The sequence below is a fragment of the Geotrypetes seraphini genome, chromosome 9 (assembly GCF_902459505.1).
Source record: "Geotrypetes seraphini chromosome 9, aGeoSer1.1, whole genome shotgun sequence".
Taxonomy (NCBI): Eukaryota; Metazoa; Chordata; class Amphibia; order Gymnophiona; family Dermophiidae; genus Geotrypetes; species Geotrypetes seraphini.
Window position 1 is genome coordinate 10324157 of NC_047092.1, and position 24217 is coordinate 10348373.

Sequence of the window (24217 nt, forward strand, 5' to 3'; positions counted from 1 at the left end):
GTTCCCCACCTGATCCAACAAATCTGTCTCACAGATAAACCTATGAAAAGGGCCCCCTGACTCAATCGCAACCACAGGCAAGGGACACACCAATTCGGTTTCCTAGTCAACTAATTAGGCCCCTCACGTGTAAAGCCTGAGAGGCCAAACTCAATATTTTAAACCTAATCCACATGAACCAGCACCGGTGAAAATTGCTCACGAAAATTGCCCCAAAACCCATCTAGGCTGTTTAAAAATAAGGAACTCAAACGTTGAAATAACTAACCTGGTAGAAAAAAATTAAATGGAACAACAGCGTTCTGCAGAGCTCCATAAATAGGGTTACCAGATTTTCCTTTGGGAAAATCCGGGCCCATGGGCACGCCCACCAGGACCACCCAGTTCCGCCTCTGTCATGCCCTGTTCCGCCCCCCCAGTCCCGGCCCCAAGCGGACACGACGCAATGATGTCACCGCGTTGCATCTGCACATGCCCCTTCCTGTTGCAGTTTTGGCGGGAAGCTTTTCAAAACCCGGACAAAGAGCCGGGTTATGAAGAACTGTCTTAACCCCCGGACATGTCCTCATAAAGACTTATGGTAACACTACCCACACCACACCTAGGGGATGACACTGAAGCTCATCAAATTAAACCATGCAAGGGAGAGGTTTTTTAAGAGCTGATGCTCTAGAAGTCTTTGCCAGTGACATAGTGGGAGTAGGAGGCACCTGGGGGCGGTGGCACCCCACACGCCCTCCTCTTTGCCCTCTCCCGCACCTTCTACACCAACCACCCCACACCCAGCTCTCACCGCTCCTTCTGCCCCACACTCGTGACCTCCCTTCACACCCATGCACCTCTTAAAATCTTTGCCAGCGTGAGCACGAGCAGCTTCTCCAGCCCACTGCTCACACTGGCTTTCCCTCTGACATCACTTCCCGGTCCTCGCGACCCGGAAGTGATTTCATAGGGAGCTAGGACAGTGTGAAGAGCAGGCTAGAGTAGTTGCCCGTGATGGTGAAGATTTTAAATAGGTACGAGGGAGTTAAGGGAGGGCGTGACCGTGGCGGGGGGGGGGATGAAGAGGTGCCCTCCCCCCCCAGCTACTACCCCACTGGTCTTCGCATAAGACCAATTTTGAGCTTCTCTCGTGGCAAATGTACCGAAGCCCATTCAATTCCTACGGGCGTCGGTGCCTTTCCTATGGGAGAATCGCCACCAGAGCTTTGTGAAAGGGGCCCTCTGTGAGGATGGTGACTTGGCTTCCAGGAGGGTGTCGCTTCTCCAGCGAGGATGAATTAAGAAGAGGGGCGTTGGCTGGTTGTGTACCTTCTATACTCAAATTTGCACAAGAAATGTTTCACACCGGCATGTGCAAACCAGGACAATGGCATTTAGAAAGGCCACCAGGAAGTGGACAGAAAGTGGACAAGATGATAACAACTAATTTTAGCACCTAAGTTCTTTTGAAATGCTACGAAACAACCACACTTTTACTGCACTGGCTCCACGTACAATGTTAAATCAAATCTTATCCTTCTTTCTTTCTTTTTTTTTTCAGATAACAAAACCATTTCAGAAGTCAAACAAAATGCAGAAGCAAAAGACAGCAATAACTTCACTGGTAAAAATGCCTTACAAACAAAGGTTTCTATAACACTTATCTGGAGGAAATATGCCCCCCCCCCCTTTACTGAGCCATGGTAATGTTTTCTACCGAGGCCCAGGGTGCTAAATGCTCTGACACTCATAGGAATTATGAGTGTCGGAGCATTTATTTATTTAAAACATTTATATACCATTTACAATACTAAGCAGTTTACAGTCAATGTATAAAACTTTTAAAAGACAGTATAAAATTGGCAGGAGGGAAGCCCGGTCCCTACTGATTATAGGGGTGCGTGCTCAGAATGACAGGCCTTCCCCCTCTCAATGCATCATGGGATGCAGTGGGAGGGGCCTAAGGCCCTGATTGGCTCAAAATCACGATTTTGAATGGAATAAGACATACTGACACCTGGTGGCCACTTCTGATACTCCCCAAAAAAAAAGAATGTGTTATTTGCATGGAGTAGATCCTGAAAATCTGACGAGCTGTGCGTTGATTAGGACACCACTGAGGATCACTGTTCTTATGTGAAAGAGGTTGTACAGACCAGTACAATAAACATCTTAATTGACGATACACTAGTTACTGTAGTATAACTGTTGCTGCTTTTGTGTTACAGATTACTGTGGGAATTCCATCACGCATGCAAGGGCAAACGTAACCACGGGAAAATATGCCCTAGGGCAGGAGCTGCTTTTCGTGTGTAAGTACGGATGCGAATCAAGCCACCGGTGCTCAGGCACCATCGGGTGTATCCATGAGAAAGGAACGACGGTCTGGGGAAAACCAAGCAGAGAATGCTTAGAGCCTGGTAAGTGCGGGAGAGCTGACCTTTCACTAGTCATCGGAAAGCCAAGGGCTAGAGAATCAGTGGTGGGTTCCTGCCGGGTCGCCAACCTTGTGAAACTTGCTTGCTTTTTTCCATATTGAAACTCAAGTGGAAGGGGGCAGGGGGGAGGTGAACTCTCCTTGCTCCTGGCCCAGTACTTTTTTTTTATTCACGGTGGTCCCAACAAGGATCTCTGTTGTTGGGACCACCGTTTCAAATAATGACTTCATTTTTGGTTGAAAAGACACCTTTGCTTGCCTTTTTTGTTTGACTGTCTGTACTCTAAGGCGAGGTGTTCTTCTGTCTTTTTGGTTTGATCCCCCAAAAGAACCCTAGGAACACATGTTGCTTCTGAGCAATAATGCCAAATAAAGGGTTAAAATACCAAGAGGGAGCAATTGGCAGCTTCTATCAGCCTTAAGTGCAGCTCCCTGACTCCTCGGTACATGCTCTCCCTCATGGCTTCCAGAACAGCTGCTCTGTTTTCCTCTGGAACAACACAGCTCTGGGTGAATTTGAGCCTAGCAGTGCCCCGACTCCTAGGCTATTCTTTTGAGTCTGGGCATCACATGGCTTAAAGTCAACATAATCAATAATATAACTTACTCCACTAGTCTCAAAATCACTTCACATATGTTCCTCAGATTGCCACACCATTCTAAAGTGTGGTAGCATATCTTCACTGGAACTTTCTTTTATGTGACGATTTTGGACTTATCTTTAATCTTAGACTCTTTACTTATATATAATCTATGAATTTGTACTTTTATAAAGTGATACTGTGCAAATTAAGTGACTTATCTTTTAAACCGGGTCTGCATCATTCCCCACCAGACCCGGTTTAAAAGATAAGTCACTTAATTTGCACAGTATCACTTTATAAAGTACAAATTCATAGATTATATATAAGTAAAGAGTCTAAGATTAAAGATAAGTCCAAAATCGTCACATAAAAGAAAGTTCCAGTGAAGATATGCTACCACACTTTAGAATGGTGTGGCAATCTGAGGAACATATGTGAAGTGATTTTGAGACTAGTGGAGTATGTTATATTATTGATTGACCTGATACCCGTGCCGTTTTATGGTTTAAAGTCAACACAAGCAGTGCAGTGTCAGAAGAGAAGTTCACGTCCAGAGGTGCTGCCAGCGTCAAGTCTCAGTAAGATGAAGCCGATGAAGCTGTCCGTGCAATGTGTGGCGGCGGCGGCGAAAAGGGCGAACAGAATGCTAGGAATGATAAAGAAGGGGATCACGAACCGATCGTAGAAGGTTATCATGCCGCTGTACCGGGCCATGGTGCTCCCTCACCTGGAGTACTGCGTCCAGCACTGGTCGCCATACATGAAGAGGACGCGGTACTACTCAAAAGGGTCCAGAGAAGAGCAACTAAAATGGTTAAGGGGTTGGAAGAGTTGCCATACAGTGAGAGATTGGAGAAACTGGGCCTTTTCTCCCTCGAACAGAGGAGATTGAGATGGGATATGATCGAAACATTCAAGGTACCGAAGGGAATAGACTTAGCAGATAAAGACAGGTTGTTCACCCTCTCCAAGGTAGGGAGAACAAGAGGGCACTCTCTAAAGTTGAAAGGGGATAGATTCCGTACAAACGTAAGGAAGTTCTTCTTCACCCAGAGAGTGGTGGAAAACTGGAACGCTCTTCCGGAGTCTGTCATAGGGGAAAACACCCTCCAGGGATTCAAATAGGGGGAAACACCCTCCAGGGATTCAAGACAAAGTTGGACAAGTTCCTGCTAAACTGGAACGTATGCAGGTGAGGCTGGACTCATTTAGAGCACTGGTCTTTGACCTGGGGGCCGCTGCATGAGCGGACTGCTGGGCAGGATGGACCACTGGTCTGACCCAGCAGTGGCACTTCTTATGTTCTTAAGTGCTCTCCTGAACTTTTGAAACTGGGAGTGGGGGGTGGGTTGGGAAAAGGGAGAGGGACGGTTTCGGTCTGTTTTTGAGTCCTTATGGTCTACGCCAGGGGTGTCAAAGTCCCTCCTCGAGGGCCGCAATCCAGTCGGGTTTTCAGGATTTCCCCAATGAATATGCATGAGATCTATTTGCATGCACTGCTTTCATTGTATGCTAATAGATCTCATGCATATTCATTGAGGAAATCCTGAAAACCCGACTGGATTGCGGCCCTCGAGGAGGGACTTTGACACCCCTGGTCTACGCGAAGAACCTTGGGATAGACTTGTTTTGCCACTTGGGCTACGTTTACGAATGTTGTGTTTTTTGTATTGAGCAACTTCTAAATAAAAAATATTTTTAAAAAACAACCCAAAAACCAATTAAAATGCTGTTAACAAAAATACAGCACCATTCTCTCTTCTAAGTAGACTCCTTGGGTGGGGGGTGGGGGGGCGGTCTTCCCCAGGCACCGTCTTAGTGCGGGCGCCAGCAGCTGCCCCCAACTCCTTCCACCCCACCCCCCCACTACCATGCATGCATGCTCCCTCCCTTCCCCTGCATCTCTTTAACGTTTCCGGCATGAGCAGTAACCTCAACCTGCTGCGCGCGCCAGGGTCGGCTCATCCTCCGACTTAACTTCCTGAACCCGCGCCTAGTCAGTGACATCAGAGGAAAAGCCGACACTGGCTTGCGCAGCAGGCTGGAGTTACTGCTCATGCCGGAAACGTTAAAGAGGTGCGGGGGTAGGGAAGGGGTGGTCGTGCAGGGGGTGGGAGTGGAGAAAGGGCACCATCGCCCCGGGTGCCTCTCGCCCTCGCTCCGCCACTGCCTAAGGCCACTCTGAGATGTCCTGTCCATCTGTCCAAATTAGATTGTAAGCTCTTCTGAGCAGGGACTGTCTATTGTATATTTAACATACAATAGACAGTCCCTGCCGAGAAGAGCTTACAATCTAATTTGGACAGACGGACAGGACATCTCAGAGTGGCCTTAGGATGCGGCGGAGCGAGGGCGAGAAGCACCCGGAGCGGTGCGTATGCCTTGAATTTCTTTAGCGCTGTGTACGCCTTGCGGCGCTATAAAAATGATAAATGGTAGTTGGAGTGGAAATGCACTAGGGCCAAAAGAGGAACATGCAAGATGAAGCAACGTGAAAGGAGAACAAGGTGCTGATGTGTTCTTAGGCAGCGGAAACTGAGCAGACTTTATAGGCCAAAGGGTCTTTTTCTACCGTGCTTCTTAGAGCCAAATGCCCTGCAGTCTAGCACAGCTGATTCAACTTGAGATAAATTAACGATCAGCCGACGAGGACTGAACATGAAACTGGTTATCTTGCGAGACGATCTCCAGAATGTCCCCTTTCCAGCGAGATTTAGCTGTCCTTTCTCGGAATCAGTCACCCAAGCCCCATGCACTCCGCCCCAAAGATCATCGCTCAGGCAGCAGGTAGTACGAGGCACAGAAAGGGCCTCAGATTTAATCCCAACTTCCTCTGACCCCCCATCATTTTGAAGGATCACGGCATGCAAAAGAAGCCAGTAGAGGCGGATCGCTTTGAAATTCTGGCCATGCTTCGCAGGGCTCGATGGGATCGTTCTTGGTCCCGGCTCTGTTGGCAGATCTTCTAGGGCCAAATTCTAAAAATGACCCTGAAAATTCGATGCCAATAAAATTCAGCACTCAAGACTATTCTATAAAGGGTGCTTCAGAATGATCATTCCTTATAAAACAGAGCTTTGTACCAAATTCAGTCTTGCAAGGGCTTGAAACCTGGTATATTTATTTATTCATTTTTCAAAACTGAAAATGTTCTCACAGTCTGTCTAATGTACCTGGGGCAATGAGGGAATTAGTGACTTGCCCAGGGTCTCAAGGAGCAGCGTGGGTTTGAATCTACAACCTGAGGATGCGGAGGCTTGTAGCTTTAACCACTGCACCACACTAGAAATCAAAATATAGCAAAAGTAAGCCAAGTAAAGGACAATCAAGCCATTGTGACATTATTGATGAGGTTGGCTCTTATTGGTGGACTGAGGAATTATGATGTCACAATACCAGTTCTGGTTATCAGAGGCTGAAATTTTTCATATTATTTATTCAATTTTCTGTACTGTTCTCCCCGGGGAACTCTGAATGGTTTACATGAATTTATTCAGGTGTTCAAGCATTTTTCCCTGTCTGTCCCGGTGGTCTCAAAATCTATCCAATGTACCTGGGGCAACAGGGGGATTAAGTCTCTTGCCCAGGGTCACAAAGAGCAGCATGGGTTTGAACTCACAACCTCAGGGTGCTGAGGCTGTAGCTTTAACCACTGCACCACACTCTAAAACCCTCGTGTACAAATTAGTCATGGATCCCCGCTATTCTGTATTCTTTTGCGAACAGCCCTGACCCGCCCAGGCCTCTCCCAAGGCCACGCCCCCTTATGAGTTGCACCAATCCAACTGAAGTGCCTAGTGTTACAGAATAACACATAGCCAGATCAGCGCCCAGAATCATAATCAGTGGAGCCCATCAACTAATTATTTGGGGAGCCAATCTAGGATCCATGCCCAATTTTGAATACCGATGCGAGATCTGTGCCCAATAATGGGCGACCTCCATATAATCCGGGGATTATTGTGAAGTCAGTATTCCTGGGAAACCTCAACAGTTTACCTATAGACTCTGGGAGTTTGAATGTTTCTGGGGTCTCCGAAGGGGATGTGGCGGGGGGGGGGGGGGATGGAAACAAGAAAAGGGGAAAGGGACTGGGACTTGTATACCACCCTTTTGTGACATATAGTAACATAACATAGTAGATGACGGCAGATAAAGACCCGAATGGTCCATCCAGTCTGCCCAACCTGATTCAATTTAAATTTTTTTTTTTTTAAATTTTTTTTTTTGTAATTTTTCTTCTTAGCTATTTCTGGGCAAGAATCCAAAGCTTTACCCGGTACTGTGCTTGGGTTCCAACTGCCAAAATCTCTGTTAAGACTTACTCCAGCCCATCTACACCCTCCCAGCCATTGAAGCCCTCCCCTGCCCATCCTCCACCAAACGGCCATATACAGACACAGACCGTGCAAGTCTGCCCAGTAACTGGCCTAGTTCAATATTTAATATTATTTTCTGATTCTAAATCTTCTGTGTTCATCCCACACTTCTTTGAACTCAGTCACGGTTTTACTCTCCACCATCTCTCTCGGGAGCGCATTCCAGGCATCTCCGTAAAGTAGAATTTCCTAACATTGCCCCTGAATCTACCACCCCTCAACCTCAAATTATGTCCTTTGGTTTTACCATTTTCCTTTCTCTGGAAAAGATTTTGTTCTACGTTAATACCCTTCAAGTATTTGAACGTCTGAATCATATCTCCCCTGTCTCTCCTTTCCTCTAGGGTATACATATTCAGGGTTCCATACGTCTTCTGGCGCAAGCCTCCTATCATTTTCGTTGCCCTCCTCTGGACCGCCTCAAGTCTTCTTACGTCTTTCGCCAGATACGGTCTCCAAAACTGAACACAATACTCCAAGTGGGGCCTCACCAATGACCTGTACAGGGGCATCAACACCTTCTTCCTTCTACTGACTACGCCTCTCTTTATACAGCCCAGCATCCTTCTGGCAGCAGCCACTGCCTTGTCACACTGTTTTTTCGCCTTTAGATCTTCGGACACTATAACCCCAAGGTCCCTCTCCCCGTCCGTGCATATCAGCTTCTCTCCTCCCTATTATTAATCCCCAAATACATTACTCTGCATTTCTTTGCATTAAATTTTAGTTGCCAGGCATTAGACCATTCCATTGTGGTTACACATTCAAAGCAGTTTACATACGAGATACTTATTTTGGACCTGGAGCAAGGGAGGATTAAGTAACTTGCCAAGGGTTACAAGCAACAGCGCTGGGACAGGATTCTACAATTTCAGGATGCGGAGGCTGCAGCTGTACCACTAGACCACTCCTCGCCTCCAAAAGCACCAGGAAGGGGCTGTGTGGCATAGTGGTCAGAGGTACAGCTTCAGCCCCCTGCAGTCGTGGGTTCAAATCCCATGCTGCTCCTTGTGACCCTGGGCATAAGAACATAAGCAGTGCCTCTGCCGGGTCAGACCAGAGGTCCATCCCGCCCAGCAGTCCGCCCCCGCGGCGGCCCAACAGGTCATGACCTGCCTTAATCACCAGAAGGGGCCCCCTTGCCCCCTAGGTTTCTCATCGAAGTCCTATCTTCCCATCAATGTCCTAACCCTCCGGCCTTGCACCTGCACGACCTGGTGAGCTGTCTATACTTATGCAACACCCCAGCACCTCCCTCAGTACCCCACGATCCCCTTTTCCCTCAGGAATCTGTCCAATCCGTGTTTGAATCCCTGTACTGTACTCTGCCGGATCACTTCCTCCGGGAGCGCATTCCGTGTGTCCACGACCCTTTGGGTGAAGAAAAACTTCCTTGCATTTGATTTGAACCTATCTCCCTTCAGTTTCTCTGAGTGCCCCCTCGTACCTGTCGTCCCTTTTAGTCTGAAGAACCTGTCCCTGTCCACCCTCTCTATGCCCCTAAGTATTTTGAAGGTCTCTATCATATCCCCCCTGAGCCTCCTCTTTTCCAGAGAGAAGAGCCCCAGTTTATCCAGCCTCTCAGCATATGGGCAGTTTTCCAGCCCTCTTACCAGTTTCGTTGCCCTCCTTTGGACTCTCTCAAGAACTGCCATGTCCTTCTTGAGGTGCGGCGACCAATATGGACATGGGCAAGTCACTTAATCTTCTCCTGTCTCAGGTGCATTAGATAGATTGTAAGCCTGCAAGGACAGATAGGGAAAATACTTGCACACTTGATTTGTAACCCATTCTGAGCTCCTCTCTTGCAGGCAGTGTTTCCAACTTTTAAGTACAAAGCAACAGAACCAAGAGGAAAAAAGGGGGTCCCACCTCATCTGCAGTGAACCAGAACAACCAGGAACAAACCAACCAAAACTGCAGATATGTACAACGATGTAGGCAAAATAGGACCCCTGATGAAGGTTGTCCGAAACACGGACCGTGTTGGATCCCTTGTTTGGTAAATATACTTTGGTTGTCACAATAAATTTTGCCTACATCGTTGTACATATCTGCAGTCTTGGTTTGTTTGTTCCAACTTTTAAGTACAGCCATTTAAAAACTAATAATGAAAAAGCAACCGAGGTAAGGGACATCGATGACATGCTGGATATGGGTTTAGCCTGTGCTTTCCATTTTAATGTGGGACGGAAGAATGAGTCAGCATTTCAGGCTGTTCTGACTCTGCCCATAGAATAATTTGTGTGTTCTGACATTGGTGCCAGGTAAAACGGTAGAGATTATTATAAAGAGCAAAATTACAGAGTACAGTGGTACCTTGGTTTACGAGCATAATTCGTTCCAGAAGCATGCTGGTAAGCCAAAGCACTCGTATATCAAAGCAAAGTTCCCCATAAGCCATAATGTACAACTCGGACGATTCGTTCCACAACCAAGGTTTGCTATGGTGGCCCAGGAGTGGGTACCTGCCTGTGGGTGCCCCAGCCCCTTCAGTGGGATGGCTTCCTTCCCTCGGAGTCCCTGTGCGGCTGCCCTCCTGCTTCAGGCAAAGCCTCTGCTGTCCACCAGCACCTCCTGGCTCCCGATCCAAGCCGGCCACCGTCCTGTGCAAGCATGCGCACAAGCTCTCAGCTCTCGAGCCAAGCTGGCTGCCGCCCCGACAACGCCTGCGCCACATGCAAGCACGCACAATGTTCCGCGCTCATCAACATTGTGCATGCGTGCACGTGGCACGCGCGTTGTCGGGGCGGCGGCCAGCTTGGCTCGGGAGCTGAGAGTTTTTGCGCATGCTTGCACAGGATGGCGGCCGGCTTGGATCGGGAGGCGCTGGCGGACGGCAGAGGCATCACCCCTGGGCCACCATAGCTGAGAGCTCGTTTTGCGAGTCAACACTTGTTATGCAAGGTAAGATTTGCGGGAGTGTTTGCTCGTCTCGCAAACCACGTTACTTGCAAACCGAGGTGGATAGATTTGGTCAAGGGAAATCGACTACATTTCTCTGAAGGGATCAGTAAGCTTGTGTGAGTCAGTCAACATTGTGTATCTGGAGTTTCAAAAGGCATTTGGCAAAGTACCTCATGGAAGACTTTTGAGGAAATTAGAAAGACTTGGGATAGGAGGTATTGTTAGGGTTACTAGACGTCGATTTTCCCGGACATGTCCGGGGCTCAGGACAGCTTTTCAAAACCTGGCAATGTTGGGATGACACGCACACATGCACGACATCAATGCATCACATCCGTTCATGCAAGGATGCTGTCCTGATGCGTGAACAGGTTACAGGAGGGGGTGGGGCGGGGCTAGGGGGAAGGATACAGGCGGAACTGGGCGGATCTATGGGCATGGCCATGGGTCCGGATTTGGCTTCGGGAAAATCTGGTAACCCTAAGTATTGTGGTTAAAAGATAGAAAACAGAGCAGGGTTAAATGGTCAATATTCTCAATGAAGAAGGGTAGGTAGTCTTTATCAGCCGTCATTTACTATTTAATTTATTTATAACATTTTTATTGAAGAAATCAGTAAATATACAATAATATAATACAATAAAAGTCATTAAATTAAAATTCATCATATTAATTTCAAAATATATATCTTTCATTTCTTCAAAATATATTTCCAAAATACCCATTACATCTCTCAATACCCTCCCCCTAATTCCTACCCCCTTTCCCTTTTCCTATTGACCTCTCCCCCTATCCTCTCCCAAAATTTAGCTTTTAACTTTTTTATTGAAAGAATCATACTAAACCCCCCCCAAACCCAATGAAAGTTGACAAAAATAAAGAATAATAAAAGAACTGGAATTTTAGATAAATAATCATAGCTTCAATGTAAATCATTAAGAATTAAACTTCTTTCCTTAGTTGAAAGATCCTGAATATACGGATCCCAAGAGGAACACCAAGATTACATCCCTCCAGGTTGATGGGGTTGAGCAGGGTGAGGTGACATTACACAACTAGTGAGGTGCAAAGGACTTCTAGGAAGCTCCCCAGGTGACATTCAAATGTAAAACAGGATAAAAGTGAGCTGAGGAATTTTATAATATGGGACCAGAATGGGAAAAAGCGAATTGATTTTCACTCTAAAAAAAACATACAACCCAATGAAATGACATGAAAATACTTTGAAAACAAATAGAAGGGACTATCTTACCAGTCAAAGAATAGTTAAGCTCTGGAACTCACTGCCAGAGGATACGGTAACGTGTAGCAGGGTTTAAGACGGAATGGGACGATTCAGCGCGGTCATGGCAGCATGGCCAGTTCCGCGTGGCTGTTTCATTGCGACGGTTCAACGTGGGACTTTTAATCGCAGCCCTTTAAGAGAGGACCGCTTCAGCACAGGGCGCTGAACTGTTCCAGGCTCGTTGAAGCAAGTAGCATTGTATGGTTTCTAAAGCAGTATAATCGCATTATAAACTCATAAAACGATACTGCTACGTTACTTCTTGCCACCTCTTTGCCACTCACTCCCCCCTCCCCCCTTTTGAGACACTGCAATGCTTTTCCCTTTCACTTAGATAATTCCACTACTGTCCTGATCAGATCTTCAAGAACCAGTCAAAGAATGGATTAAGTTAGTCTGATAAAATAAAAATCATTTTATTTAGTGTTTTCTTTCTGGGATCTGGGAGTATTTTCACAGCGCAACCCATCCACCTGGGTGGTTGGGGGGCTCTGCCCTCCCCATAGCACTGAGTGACTGACACTGGACCTGACTCTGCCAGTTGGGAGGCCCTGCAACTCTCCCTCTTCAGCCTTGGAGCCCCCAATCCCAGTCTCTTACCATTCCCCAATCTCCCAATCCCTGATCCATCGTGGGAGATACTGCCAGTGGCTCGAGGGGGGTCACTGCCCTCCCCACAGCACTGAGTGACTGACACCGAACCCGAGTCCACCAGTCGGGAGCCCCAGCTTGCCACCCCCATCCCCCCAAAAACTCTCCCTCCCCAGCCTTGGAGCCCCCACCCCCAATTCCAGCTATTACCTTTCCCAATCCCCGATCCATTGTGTCTTCCCTCCGCCCCACTGTGTCTTCCCCCGATACGATCCCTGATCCTCACTCTTCGGAGCATTCAGCAGGCAGTGCCATGGTTAAGGAGCAGGTGAAGCTACGGCTCTGCCACGTTCTTTGAGCCGAGAGCGGCTACAGTTTCCAACTGCATGTCGAGAAGGGCAAGAACGGGCAGTACATCTGCAATGTGGAGCCTGAACCAAGGCAAGAGGACTGTGGGCTGGAGACCGCCTGGTGGAGGTCAACGGGGTGAACGTGAAGAAGGAGACCCACCACCTTCACCCAACCCTGACCCTAATCGCGCCCCTCCCCAGCTCTGAAACAAATTAACACTAACCCTGCCCCTAACCTTTCTCCTCCCTAGGTTTGAACTACCCTGTCACTAATCTTAGCCCTTCCCAGATCTCAAAGACCTTAATCCCATGCACTGAAACGGCCGCAGTGAAATGGCTGCAATGAATCATCCTGGACAAGTGTGTGGAGGAAAGGTCCATAGTCTCCCATTGAGACAGACATGGGGGAGGTCACTGCTTGCCCTGGGATCGGTAGCATGCAATGCTGTTACTAACTGAGTTTCTTTCAGGTGCTTGAGACCTGGATTAGCAACTGTTGGAAACAGGATCCTGGGTTAGAGGACCATTGGTCTGACCGATATGGCTAGTCTTATGTTCTTAAAGTATCATCTTTCTTTCTTTTCCAGGACCTGAAGAACCCAATCCCTCACCAGAGACCCCCTCTTCTGATCATGTGGTTACATTAATTGCTGCAGGTATGGGTGAAGGGTTCTTTATAAATGATTTTAGGTTTCTCTTCAGTTCAGGAAGAGTATACTGACAGACTGAAAAAGTTGTGGCTGTTCTCCCTGGAAAAGCGGAGACTTAGAGGAGACATGATAGAAACCTTCAAGATCATGAAGGGCGTAGAAAAAAGTAGACAGGGGCAGATTTTTCAAATTATGGGGAACCAAAAGTACAAGGGGGCACTCAGAGAAATTGAAAGGGGAAAGGTTTAGAACAAACGCCAGGAAGTTCTTTTTCACCCAGAGGGTGGTGGATACATTGAACGCGCTACCAGAGAATGTGATAAACAGGAGCACGCTACAGGGGTTCAAAGAGGGTCTGGACAGGTCCCTGGAGGACAAAGGGATTGAGGGGGTACAGATAGGAGTGGAGGTAGGTTTAGGGATAGGATTAGAGGTAAGTTTACAAAATTAGTCTGGGACCACTGTTCAGGCAATAGGCCTGATGGGCCGCCGCGGGAGTGAACCGCTGGGCAAGATGGACCTCAGGTCTGCCTCAGCAGAGGCAACTTCTTATGTTCTTATCTTATATTCTGGCTTCAGACCCTGAACGAAGGCAGAAGAACTGAGGTTTTGACAAGGTACACAAACTGGCAAAAACTTTAAAAGGTAGCTCGCATGGAACACACTTCAGACGAACCCGACAAGGGCCGTGTTTCGGCAAGTGCCTGCTTCAGGGGTTCACAATCTCCTAAAATTGGATGCAATCTGTTACTTGAATATTGAAGACCGTATTTCTGTTTACTCGTTCACTTTCACTTTGAGGTGTTGGCTCTGTTTATCCATTGGTACACATTCTGAATAAAGGACTGCATACAGTATTACAATTTAAGGAGACTGTGAACCCCTGACGCAGGCATTTGCCGAAACGCGGCCCATGTCAGGTTCGATTGAAGTGTGTTCCATGCGAACTACCTATCAAAGTTTTTATCAGCTTGGACCTTGGTCATCTCTGACCGCTTGGACCTTGGTCATCTCTGCTCGTTTTCAGCTGGCTCCTAATTGAGTTTCTTTCAGTTACTTGAGGCCTGTATTAGCAACTGTTAGAAACAGGATTCTGGGCTAGAGGACCATTGGTCTGACCAAAATGTTCTTAAAGTATCTTCTTTCTTTCTCCAGGACCTGAAGAACCCATTCCTTCACCAGAGACCCCCTCTTCTGATCTTGTGGTTACATTTGTCGTTGCAGGTATGGGTGAAGGGTTCTTTATAAATGATTTTAGGTTTCTCTTCAGTTCAGGGAGGGTATCTTATATTCTGAACGAAGGCAGAAGAACCGAGTTTTTGGCAGAACCCGAGGTTAACATGGACAAGCAATGGGGTAAGGGTTAATGGGATGCAAACAAGTAAAAATCAAATACGAAACTCACATAATAACATTCAAAAATATACGAGGGCAAATAAAAAAATTTAAGGCAATTGTTAAATTACACGATAACCAGAACAGAGCAAACGAAATGCAACATACGCATTCATACATTGCCTGTTGGATAGTTTGTCCATGCACAATGCAGCACTCGGCCTTTAGTCTTGTGGCAGCATATGCGAGGTCAAACACATAGACGCTCCATTGCAAGATTGCACCATTGAAGAATAACGTGCAGTAGTGCGCTTTAAAAAAAAAAAATTGTTATATTCTGCCTATCCTACAATTCAACGCGGATTACAAATTATTCAGGTACTCAAGCATTATTCCCTAACTGTCCTGGTGGGCTCCCACTCTACCTAATGTACCTGGGGCAATGGGGATGAAGTGATTTGCCCAGGGTCAGAAGAAGCAGGGTGGGATTTGAACCCACAATCTCAGTTTGCCAAGGCTGTAGCTCTAACCACTGCAACACACACTCCCTCTTTGGGCAGAGGGCATGAGACCTCTAAAAATTCACCATCAGATATTGACTCAGTGTGGACATTGCACCATAAATCAATGAAAGGTTTATGAGTGGGTAAAACGGTTGACTAAGGGAAGAACAGGTGCAACTGACGAAGGTCATTCTGGTCACCCATCAAGAGCACATTGACAGGGCAGATGCCTTGATTAGAGAAGACTGATGGATAATGACTGCAAATTTGGGTATCAGCTATGGATTATGCATTTGTCATATAATGTTTGATGACTTGGGTTATAGGAAAGTCTTCAAATGATGGGTTCCCAGACTTTCCCAAAGGAAAATCCGGCCACAGGATAGATTCCGTACAAATATAAGGAAGTTCTTCTTCATCCAGAGAGTGGTAGAAAACTGGAACCCTCTTCCGGAGGCTGTTATAGGGGAAAACACCGTCCAGGGATTCAAGTCGGAGAAGGTTATCATGCCGCTGTACCGGGCCATGGTGCGCCCTTATCTGGAGTACTGCATCCAGTACTGGTCACTGTACATGAAGAAGGACATTGTACTACTCTATAGGGTCCAGAGAAGAGTGACTAAAATGGTTAAGAGGTTGGAGTTGCCGTACAGCAAGAGATTAGAGAAACTGGGCCTCTTCTCCCTTGAAAAGAGGAGACTGAGACAGTGGAAGAAGAGATTCTATTTCTCAAAGGACCCTCAGCCACAATAGGGCATCCGCTCAAACTCAGGGGCGGGAAATTTCATGGCGATACCAGGAAATATTTCTTCACCGAGAGAGTGGTTGATCCTTGGAACGAACTCCTGGTGCAGGTGATCGAGGCAAACAGAATGCAAGAATTTAAGAGCAAATGGGATGCACATGTGGGATCCCTTAGAGGGTTAAGCCAAGGGAACCTGTCAGCAGGAGTGGGATCCTTAAGAGTGGGATCCCTAGGATAGTAGACTTGGGGGTGGGTCAGTAGAGTGGGCAGACCTGATGGGCTATGACCCTTATCTGCTGTCATCTTCTATGTTTCTATGTGGTGTACCTAGCATATGTGACACTCGGGGCCCATCATTTTTTGACACCCCCTCTCCCCATCTGTATGAAAACATGATTTTTAGTAACAATCCACACGTCACACATGAGTACCTAGGAAAAGGCAGCATCTTACATACTGCAATGAGCAGTACAACATCAATACACCCATTGTAAAACTAAACAAGCCAGACTAGTACAGATCAATCCTGCAGTCAATCCTAACAAAAAAACATGTCTTTCGAACACACAGAATACAGAAAACACCTTCGCCTAGTATGGAATACGTCATCACAAACTAACCCCTCCCCCTATTACAAAACTGTGGTGTGGATTTTAGCCACGGCGGTAACAGCTCTGACACTCATAGAATTCTGAGCATCAGAGCTGCTACCACCACGGCTGGCGCTAAAAAATGCTCCACAGTTTTGTAAAAGGGGGGATAAAATAGAAATACATAGACAAAGGTTAAATTGAACCAGCAAGAAGCTGGACTCTGCATACAATGCAATACCACAGAAACAGTGATTTGTCTCCTAAAGCAATAAATAAATAGAATTTTTTTTTCTACCTTTGTCTTCTGTGGTTTCTGCTTTCATCATCTTCTTGTAACTCTCTTCCTTCCATCCACTGTCTGCCCTCTCTCTTCCCCTATATGGCATCTTCTTTCCTTCTATGCCCCTTCCAGAAACTGTATGCCTCCCCCTCCTTTCACCCCCATTGGTCTGGCATCTCTCTCCTCTCCTTCCCTCTCCCACACCTCTCCTCTGCAATCCCTTTCCCTTTTTCCCCTCATTTTCCTTTTCAATTTATTTTCTGCATCTGTCTAGATTACATTCTTACTACCCTCTCATCAATGTCCTTTTTTACTGTCTACCTAAAGCTTGCCACCTCTTTCCCTCACCCCTCCAGTGTTTCCCTTACTCAATCCTTTTCTCCCCATCATGTGCCCTCCTTTTATTTATCCCCTCCTTCCATCATGTACTCTCTTTCTCTAACCGTTCTATCTAGTATCTTCTCCTCTCTCTGTCCACTTCCATCCAGAGTCTGCTCCCCTCTTTCTCTCCTCCCATTTCCTTCCTGCATTTGCTCCCTTATCTCTCCCATCTGCACTTTCATCCAGCATAGGCTCCCCACTACCATCCAATGTGTGCCCTTTCTCTCTCCATTCACCCCTCTTCAATCAGCATCTGCCCCTTTCTTTCCCTCCAATATCCTTCCCCCTTATGTCTCTCCCCTTTCTTTGTACATCAATTCCATTAGCACCACCCTTCCATACCACCCTGCCCCCTTTCTTTCCCTCCACCACTCTTTCATTCCAGCAGTCCTGCTCCTTTCTCTCCCTTCATGCAGCAAGATCCCGCGATGACTGTAGCTGCCGACTGCCAGTCCACCCCACTCCGACGTACTTGCTCTGGAGCGGACTCAGCAGCCGCATGCTGGAAGGTCCCGCGATGAATTGTCTGCTGGCTCTGCTCCAGAAGAAGTAAGTTACGTCGGAGGGGGTGGACCCGGCAGACGCAGGGAGTTGCGGCAAAGTTGTTCTTCACCCAGAGAGTGGTAGAAAACTGGAACGCTCTTACAGAGGCTGTTATAGGGGAAAACACCCTCCAGGGATTCAAGACAAAGTTAGACAAGTTCCTGCTGAACCAGAAAGTACGCAGGTAAGGCTAGTCTCAGTTAGGGCACCGGTCTTTGACCTAAGGCTCACCGTGGGAACAGACTGCTGGACACGATGGACCACTGGTCTGACCCAGCAGTGGCAATTCTGTATAGAATGTTGCTCTCATTGGGGTTCCGGAATCTTGCTATTCTTTGAGATGATGGAATGTTGCTACTCCTTGGGTTTTGGCCAGGTACTAGGGACCTGGATTGGCCACCATGAGGATGGGCTACTGGGCTTGATGGACCACTGGTCTGACCCAGCAGCGGCAATTGTTATCTTCTTATGTTCACAGCAGCATGGTGGAGGAAGCACCTTGCCAGTTTCTCTTCTGTTTTCTTCCTTCTAGCTTCAAGCATTGCTGTCCTAATTATTGGCATCCTCCTGACACGGATCCTGTGCAGAAAACAGCGGTGAGTAGCTGTAAAACCATCAGCTTGGTAGAGAAAGGTCTTGTGATAGTCATAATTGAATCGAAAAATGCCATCACTGCACCACAACAAGTATATTGCTTATATTTATGCTTATTAAAAGGACTTTCTATACCAAAGCTAGGAAGGAGAACCCCAATTCCTCATTGGTTAACCTTCAATATTCTCTCATAGGCAACCCCACTGTGCCAACTATAATGGTAAGGTGATTAAATCAAAAAGAGTTTTTTCACCCTCTGGAAACTTAAATCCATTAAAGCATACTTTGATAACTCTGCCTTCAGAATCTTGGTACAATCCCTCGTACTAAGTCAACTCGACTACTGCAACATCGCCTACTTAGCAATCCCCTAAAAGAATTTGCAACGATTACAACTAATGCAAAACGCTGCGGTCAGACTAATCTTTGGTCTAAAGAAGTTCGATCACGTGACACCATACTTCAAACAGCTACACTGGTTGCCGATGGAAGCTCGTGTAAAGTTTAAGTTCGCCTGCCTCTGTTTTAAAGTTTTCTATGGTCTAACCCCTAAATACATCACTGACCTATTCTCCTTCTCAGCCAACAAACACAAGAGAAGCTCCCACTCGTACTTCGTTTCTCCCCCGGTTAGAGGATGCAAACTAAAAAAACACCATGAGCATCTTCTCTCACATCAGGCTGCTCTATGGGGTAAAGACCTAGAACAACTCCTATTGCCCACCACTTATGAGGTATTCAGGAAATGCCTCAAAACCCACCTATTTCTGAAATACCTAGACAGCTGACCCACTTCCCTCCTTCCCCTCTCTTGCCCTTTCTCCCCATTGTTCCCACATCCCTTAAATTAATTCAACTTGTACGTCAACTCAACTTGTATTCCATTAATCTTTTGTAAACCGCATAGAACTTAACGGTATTGCGGTATATAAACTGTTATTATTATTATTATTAAATCTTAATCTAACAAAGTGCAAGCCACACTTATCTGTTGCTTCACGGCAGACAGGCTTGATAATGTGAAACTTCCTCTCCAAACAGCTGACGAAGGCCTACGTTTCATGATTGCAAAATCATTTCTTCAGGGCTCTGCAGTTTACTAATGCTGAAAGTCTCACATATTTATGTTTAAATGATTTTTATTATTCCAGCAGTAAGAAGCAAATACAAACAGTAGTACCATTCAGGAAATAACATTTTCAACAACAGTTCCCCTCCCATCCCCCCCTCCCCTCCCCTCCCAAAGAATCCATGGCCAGTTCAACAGCTGAGAGTGGGAATAAAATCTTAAAGATTCAAAAGTCTACTGCGAGCACGCAAGTCTCACATATTTAATCATCTTATCGTTATAGTTGGCACAGTGGGGTTGCCTATGAGAGAATATTGAAGGTTAACCAATGAGGAATTGGGATTCTCCTTCCTAGCTTTGGAGCATTGACTGCCCGGTAGCTTCTGAGGCAAATTCCCCTGCATATGTGCTTGAACGGTATGCTTTAGCTTCAGCGTTTGAACTGGAGGATATAAGTGTTGGGTTTGTGGATTTGTGCTCCAGTTCCTCTTTATTTTTCTTTTTAAAATACTAACACTACGTAGACCAAAACATGACCACATTGTACCTATGAAAAGTAAATTCAACTAATAATAATAATAACTTTATTTTTGTATACCGCCATACCCAGAAGAGTTCTAGGCGGTTCACATCAATTAAACAGAGTTACAAGTGGTTTACATCAATTGAGCGGGGTTACAAGCGGTTCAATATCAAATTGATCAAAGTTGCCGGGGGGGGGGTGAGGGAGAGGTAGTAGAGGGGAGAGGATTATTTAGTTAGGAAGGGGCATTAGGATCCTGGTCTTGGAAGAGGCGGGTTTTGAGTAGTTTTCTAAAGCCAAGGTAGTTGGGGGCCTTGAGGGCCATTTGGGATAACCACGGGTTTAGCTTGGTGGCTTGGATGGCCAAGCTAAGCTAAGGCTGCTACTCAATCACAGTACGTGTAGAGGGCCGTTTTCGATACGACGCGCAAATCCGGGTTTCGACATTTTGCGGAAGACGCACAAAAATTCCAGTACCAAACATGCCCATTTTCCAAACTGCAAAACGTCTGTCCTGTTTTCACGAAAATGACCGGTTTTCAGGTGTGCGTTTATCTTTTGGAACCATTACAAAAAAAAAAAAAAAAAAAGCATGTTCATAAGAAAAACACATAAAACAGGCCATTGGGATGTAAGAGGGACCATCGTTTGTACTAGACTGGCCACACCGATGTCCCAGAAGAGCAGTGGGGCCCCTTAAGGGCACTGCAGTGAAGTTCACATAAAAAGGCCCAGGTGCCCATCTCAGCATAACCCCCTTATAGTGTATGCTTAGGGTTACCAGACGTCCGGAGGACATGTCCGGGGGTCCGGATGGCACTTTTGAAAAGCTTCCTCAAAATAAAATGTCCGGACCCCTGGACATGTCCTCCGGATGTCTGGTAACCCTATCCAAACCACAAACCACTCCAGAACTAAGAACAAGAAAAGGCCTGTTCGGAAAAAATAAGATTTTACAGCTTTCTTAAAAGAATGAAAAATATGCAGGCCGTTATTCAAAGCTATTTAACGAGCCAGAAATGATCTCCTGCTTAATATGTATGTTGTCCTTTATATCCAATTGTATGTGAGACCACTAACTAGTGGCTTTTTAAATTGTTCATCGCTTAGAAAATTTGTATAAGCGATTCATCAAACGGTAATAAAACTTGAAACATATGCGCGGTTAGCGGCTATATCGCATCACATAGCTGGCTAAGCATGGATGTTCAATGCCAAACCGGCGTTGTTTAGCAGCTAAAATAGGTCACATGAATAGCAAGTCTATCTTTAACCACTAGGCAGTGGCGTAGCGAAAGTGGGAGGTGCCCAGGGTTATGGCGGCTCCCACCCTCTTTTCTGCCTCTTCCCCACCCCACCGCCACTCATACACACTCCTTCCCTTCCCCTCTCTTTAACTTCACCAGAATGGGCAGCCAACCTGCTGCCTGTGCCGGCCTCGACTCTCTTTCTGACATCACTTCAGAGGGAGAGCCAAGGCTGGTGCAAGCGGCGGGTTAGCGATGTTGCTCGTGCCGGCAAAGAGTTAGACATAGGGGGAGAAGGTAAGGCGCATGCGGCGGGGGAGGGGTGGGGAAGGAATGGAGGTGGAGAGGAGGAGAGTTGACGGCATCCCCACCAGGACTGCACCCAGGGCGGTCCTCCCCCCCTCACCACACACACACACTTACACCACCGACACCCTTAAAAGAGTAATTCTATAACAGACACTTTGTTTTATAGCAGAGGGTCTCAATTTAGTCCTTGGTAGGGTTTCCAGACATCCGGATGGATTTCCCCAGACAGGTCCTCTTTTTAGAAGGCATTCATATACAAACTATTGATACCATATCACCCAAGCAGAACCTTAGGATCTAATGAGCAAAATTTATTGACCATTCCTTCACTTAAGATTATTAATACTAGACGGCAGTTTATCTTTTCGGTAACTGCTCCACAGACTTGGAACGCTCTTCCAATTTATTTATGAAAGGAGCAGGATCTGGGAAAATTAAAAGTAATCTAAAAACATTTATTTTTAATGATGCTTTTAATATTTAATTCAACAATTTTAAGGCCAGTGATTTTATTATTTTACGTTTTATTGTTATTTGTTTCCCTAGTGTACTTTTCCTTTGTTTTGCTCTTCTTTAATCAATTGTATTTCAAACCCCTATCTTACCTTGTGTAATGAGAATAATGTATTAGTCATTTACCCGATGTTATTATTTAAAGTTTGTATTGTTTTGTCTTTTATTGAATGTATTTTAAATTGTTCATCGCTTAGAATTTGATTAAGCGATTAATCAAGAGAAATAATAAACTTGAAACTTGATGTCTAGGTGTCCGGACAGCTTTTCAAAACCCGACACTTTGTCTGGGTTTTGAAAAGCGGGTCGCGTCGGGAGGGGCTTCTGCACATGCGCGGATGCAACACGGTGACATCACATGCAAGTGCACGCAAAGGTGACATCATCGCGTTGCATCCATGCATGCGCGGACGCCCGACCGGCTGACGAGAACAGGCTGAGGGGGCGGGGCGAAGGGTGAGGCTTGGGTGGAACTGGCCGGGCATGGGGGGGGAGAGGCAGGTCTATTTTCTGAACAGCTGCATGCTCATTTAAGTTTTGCAAGGAAATATTAATGCACCTTTCATTGTTCACAGCAGGAAGAAGAAACCCTCCAGGGAAAACAGAAGTACAGAGACAGAAAAGGTGGTCAGTCTCGCATAATGGGCCGAGTCCGAGTTTGAGAGAGACAGATATTTCAGTTCCGTTTGCTGGAGAGACACAGCGAAGTCTGTTTTCGCTGTCTGCAAGTGTTGCAAATGGAGCTTACTGGGAAGAGTTAAAGGCTGAGGAACAAGGGGCTGTCGGTAGCAGTAAAGGCCCAGCTGTTATAACATCTGCATTCTGGAAATGGACTCCTTACAGGGCCACATAGGAATGTGGAATGGGTACATTTCATCCTGTAGAATTCAGCTTATAAACAGTAGTAATGCTTCAGGGTCTCTGTCATCGATGAGGAAATAGCAAAATCTTTCCTTCCAGACCCCCCGGTGGATATCAACAGATGTGTGCTGGATAAGCTGCCCAAGACGTTCCGTGGTGTGCAAAAGTCTAGAACCACTTGTGACTTTTGCATTCTTTCAAATTTGACCTTTTATTTTCTTTGGTGACCCAATAGATTTATCTGTGTACCACATTATAAGAGATACATTTGGCTATTAGAATCCACTTTTTATTTAAATCGCTTGTTTCTAATTTTACTATTTTGTTGATACTGGAACGTAGCTCCTATAACTTTTACAGATCATATCCAATCAGCACATATTATTTCTGACCAATCAGGAGGCTGCTTTCTTCAGCCAATCCCAGTCCAGAAGTCTAGGTAACAGGGCAGTTATAACAGGCGGGGGCTTTTGGGGTTTCATATACTTTCTTCATCAACCATGAACAAGACTCAATGGCACCATGCGGTTGGAGGAACGTGCTTGTGTGTCGGTGATGAACGAGGAAGGATTTTCATGCCGCCAGATCACCAGCAAAGTCAGCTGCAGTCACAGCGTGGTAGTACAGATTGTACAAAAGAAGAAAGCGACAGGTTCAGAGCCTCGGTCCGGACATCCACATGCATCAACATCACGCCATGACTGCGTACTTCTACACATTTCATTGACCGTTCGCAAGTTGACCTCACCTCAGCTACTGCTTGAGTGGTCAGACGAGTGTCATGTCAGTGTCAGCTCATCAACAGTTTGTGGCTGGTGCCTGCAATTTGGTCTGCGGCGCTGAAAAGCACACAACAAGTTACTGATGACCAAAGGCGCAACTGGATCGAGTGGGCACGGAAGCACTCAAGCTGGGCATGTGAAATGAGGGACAAGGTGCTTTTCAGCGATGAAAGTACCTTCGGCCTGTTTGGTAACCAGGCCCACACCTACTGGAGGAGGTTTCCTGGAGAGGTGTTCAAGCCTGAGTGCCTCGACCTTACTGTGAAGCATCCTTTGAAGGTCATGGTCTGGGGCTGCAAAGTTGTCAGTGGCATAGGACATCGGTACATTGTTGATGGAATCGTCAACAGGTTTAAATACATCACAGTACTGCAAAAATGCATGGTGCCATTGACTCAGCAGCTGTTTCCAGACCAATTCCTCTTCCAAGATGACGACACACCTTGCCATTGCTCCAAACAAATGATCAACCGGAAGCATCAGAACAATATCGAGTCAACTGACTGGCCTGCCCAATCTTTGGATCTGAATCTGATTGAGAATTTGTGGCACAAGGTGGCCTGGGAGTTATCAAACCATGAGTTAACCGAGTCACACATTGCAGCCTGGAACCACGTTGTCACCCATGATTGCTTCATCAGACTGGTTCACTCAGTGCAGACACGTTTCAGACAGGTGACCAAGAACAGAGGGTGGCCCACCAAATAATGAGCCATCGCTGACACACAAAATGGCCTTTTTCAAAGCCACCTACATGAATATGAGGGACAGATG

General features: G+C 46.4%; 1 protein-coding gene across 1 annotated transcript in view; it reads left to right on the forward strand.

Annotated features, from left to right (window-relative positions):
- The window catches only part of LOC117367041, a 42455-nt gene extending 19955 nt beyond the window's left edge, over positions 1-22500 (forward strand). The window contains exons 3-8 of the mRNA XM_033959243.1: positions 1544-1606; positions 2211-2402; positions 13103-13171; positions 14321-14389; positions 18078-18141; positions 22376-22500. Coding sequence (XP_033815134.1) covers positions 1544-1606; positions 2211-2402; positions 13103-13171; positions 14321-14389; positions 18078-18141; positions 22376-22442 — 524 coding nt within the window. The 3' untranslated portion in view covers positions 22443-22500. The remainder of the gene's footprint in view (positions 1-1543; positions 1607-2210; positions 2403-13102; positions 13172-14320; positions 14390-18077; positions 18142-22375) is intronic.
- Positions 22501-24217: the final 1717 nt, after the last annotated feature.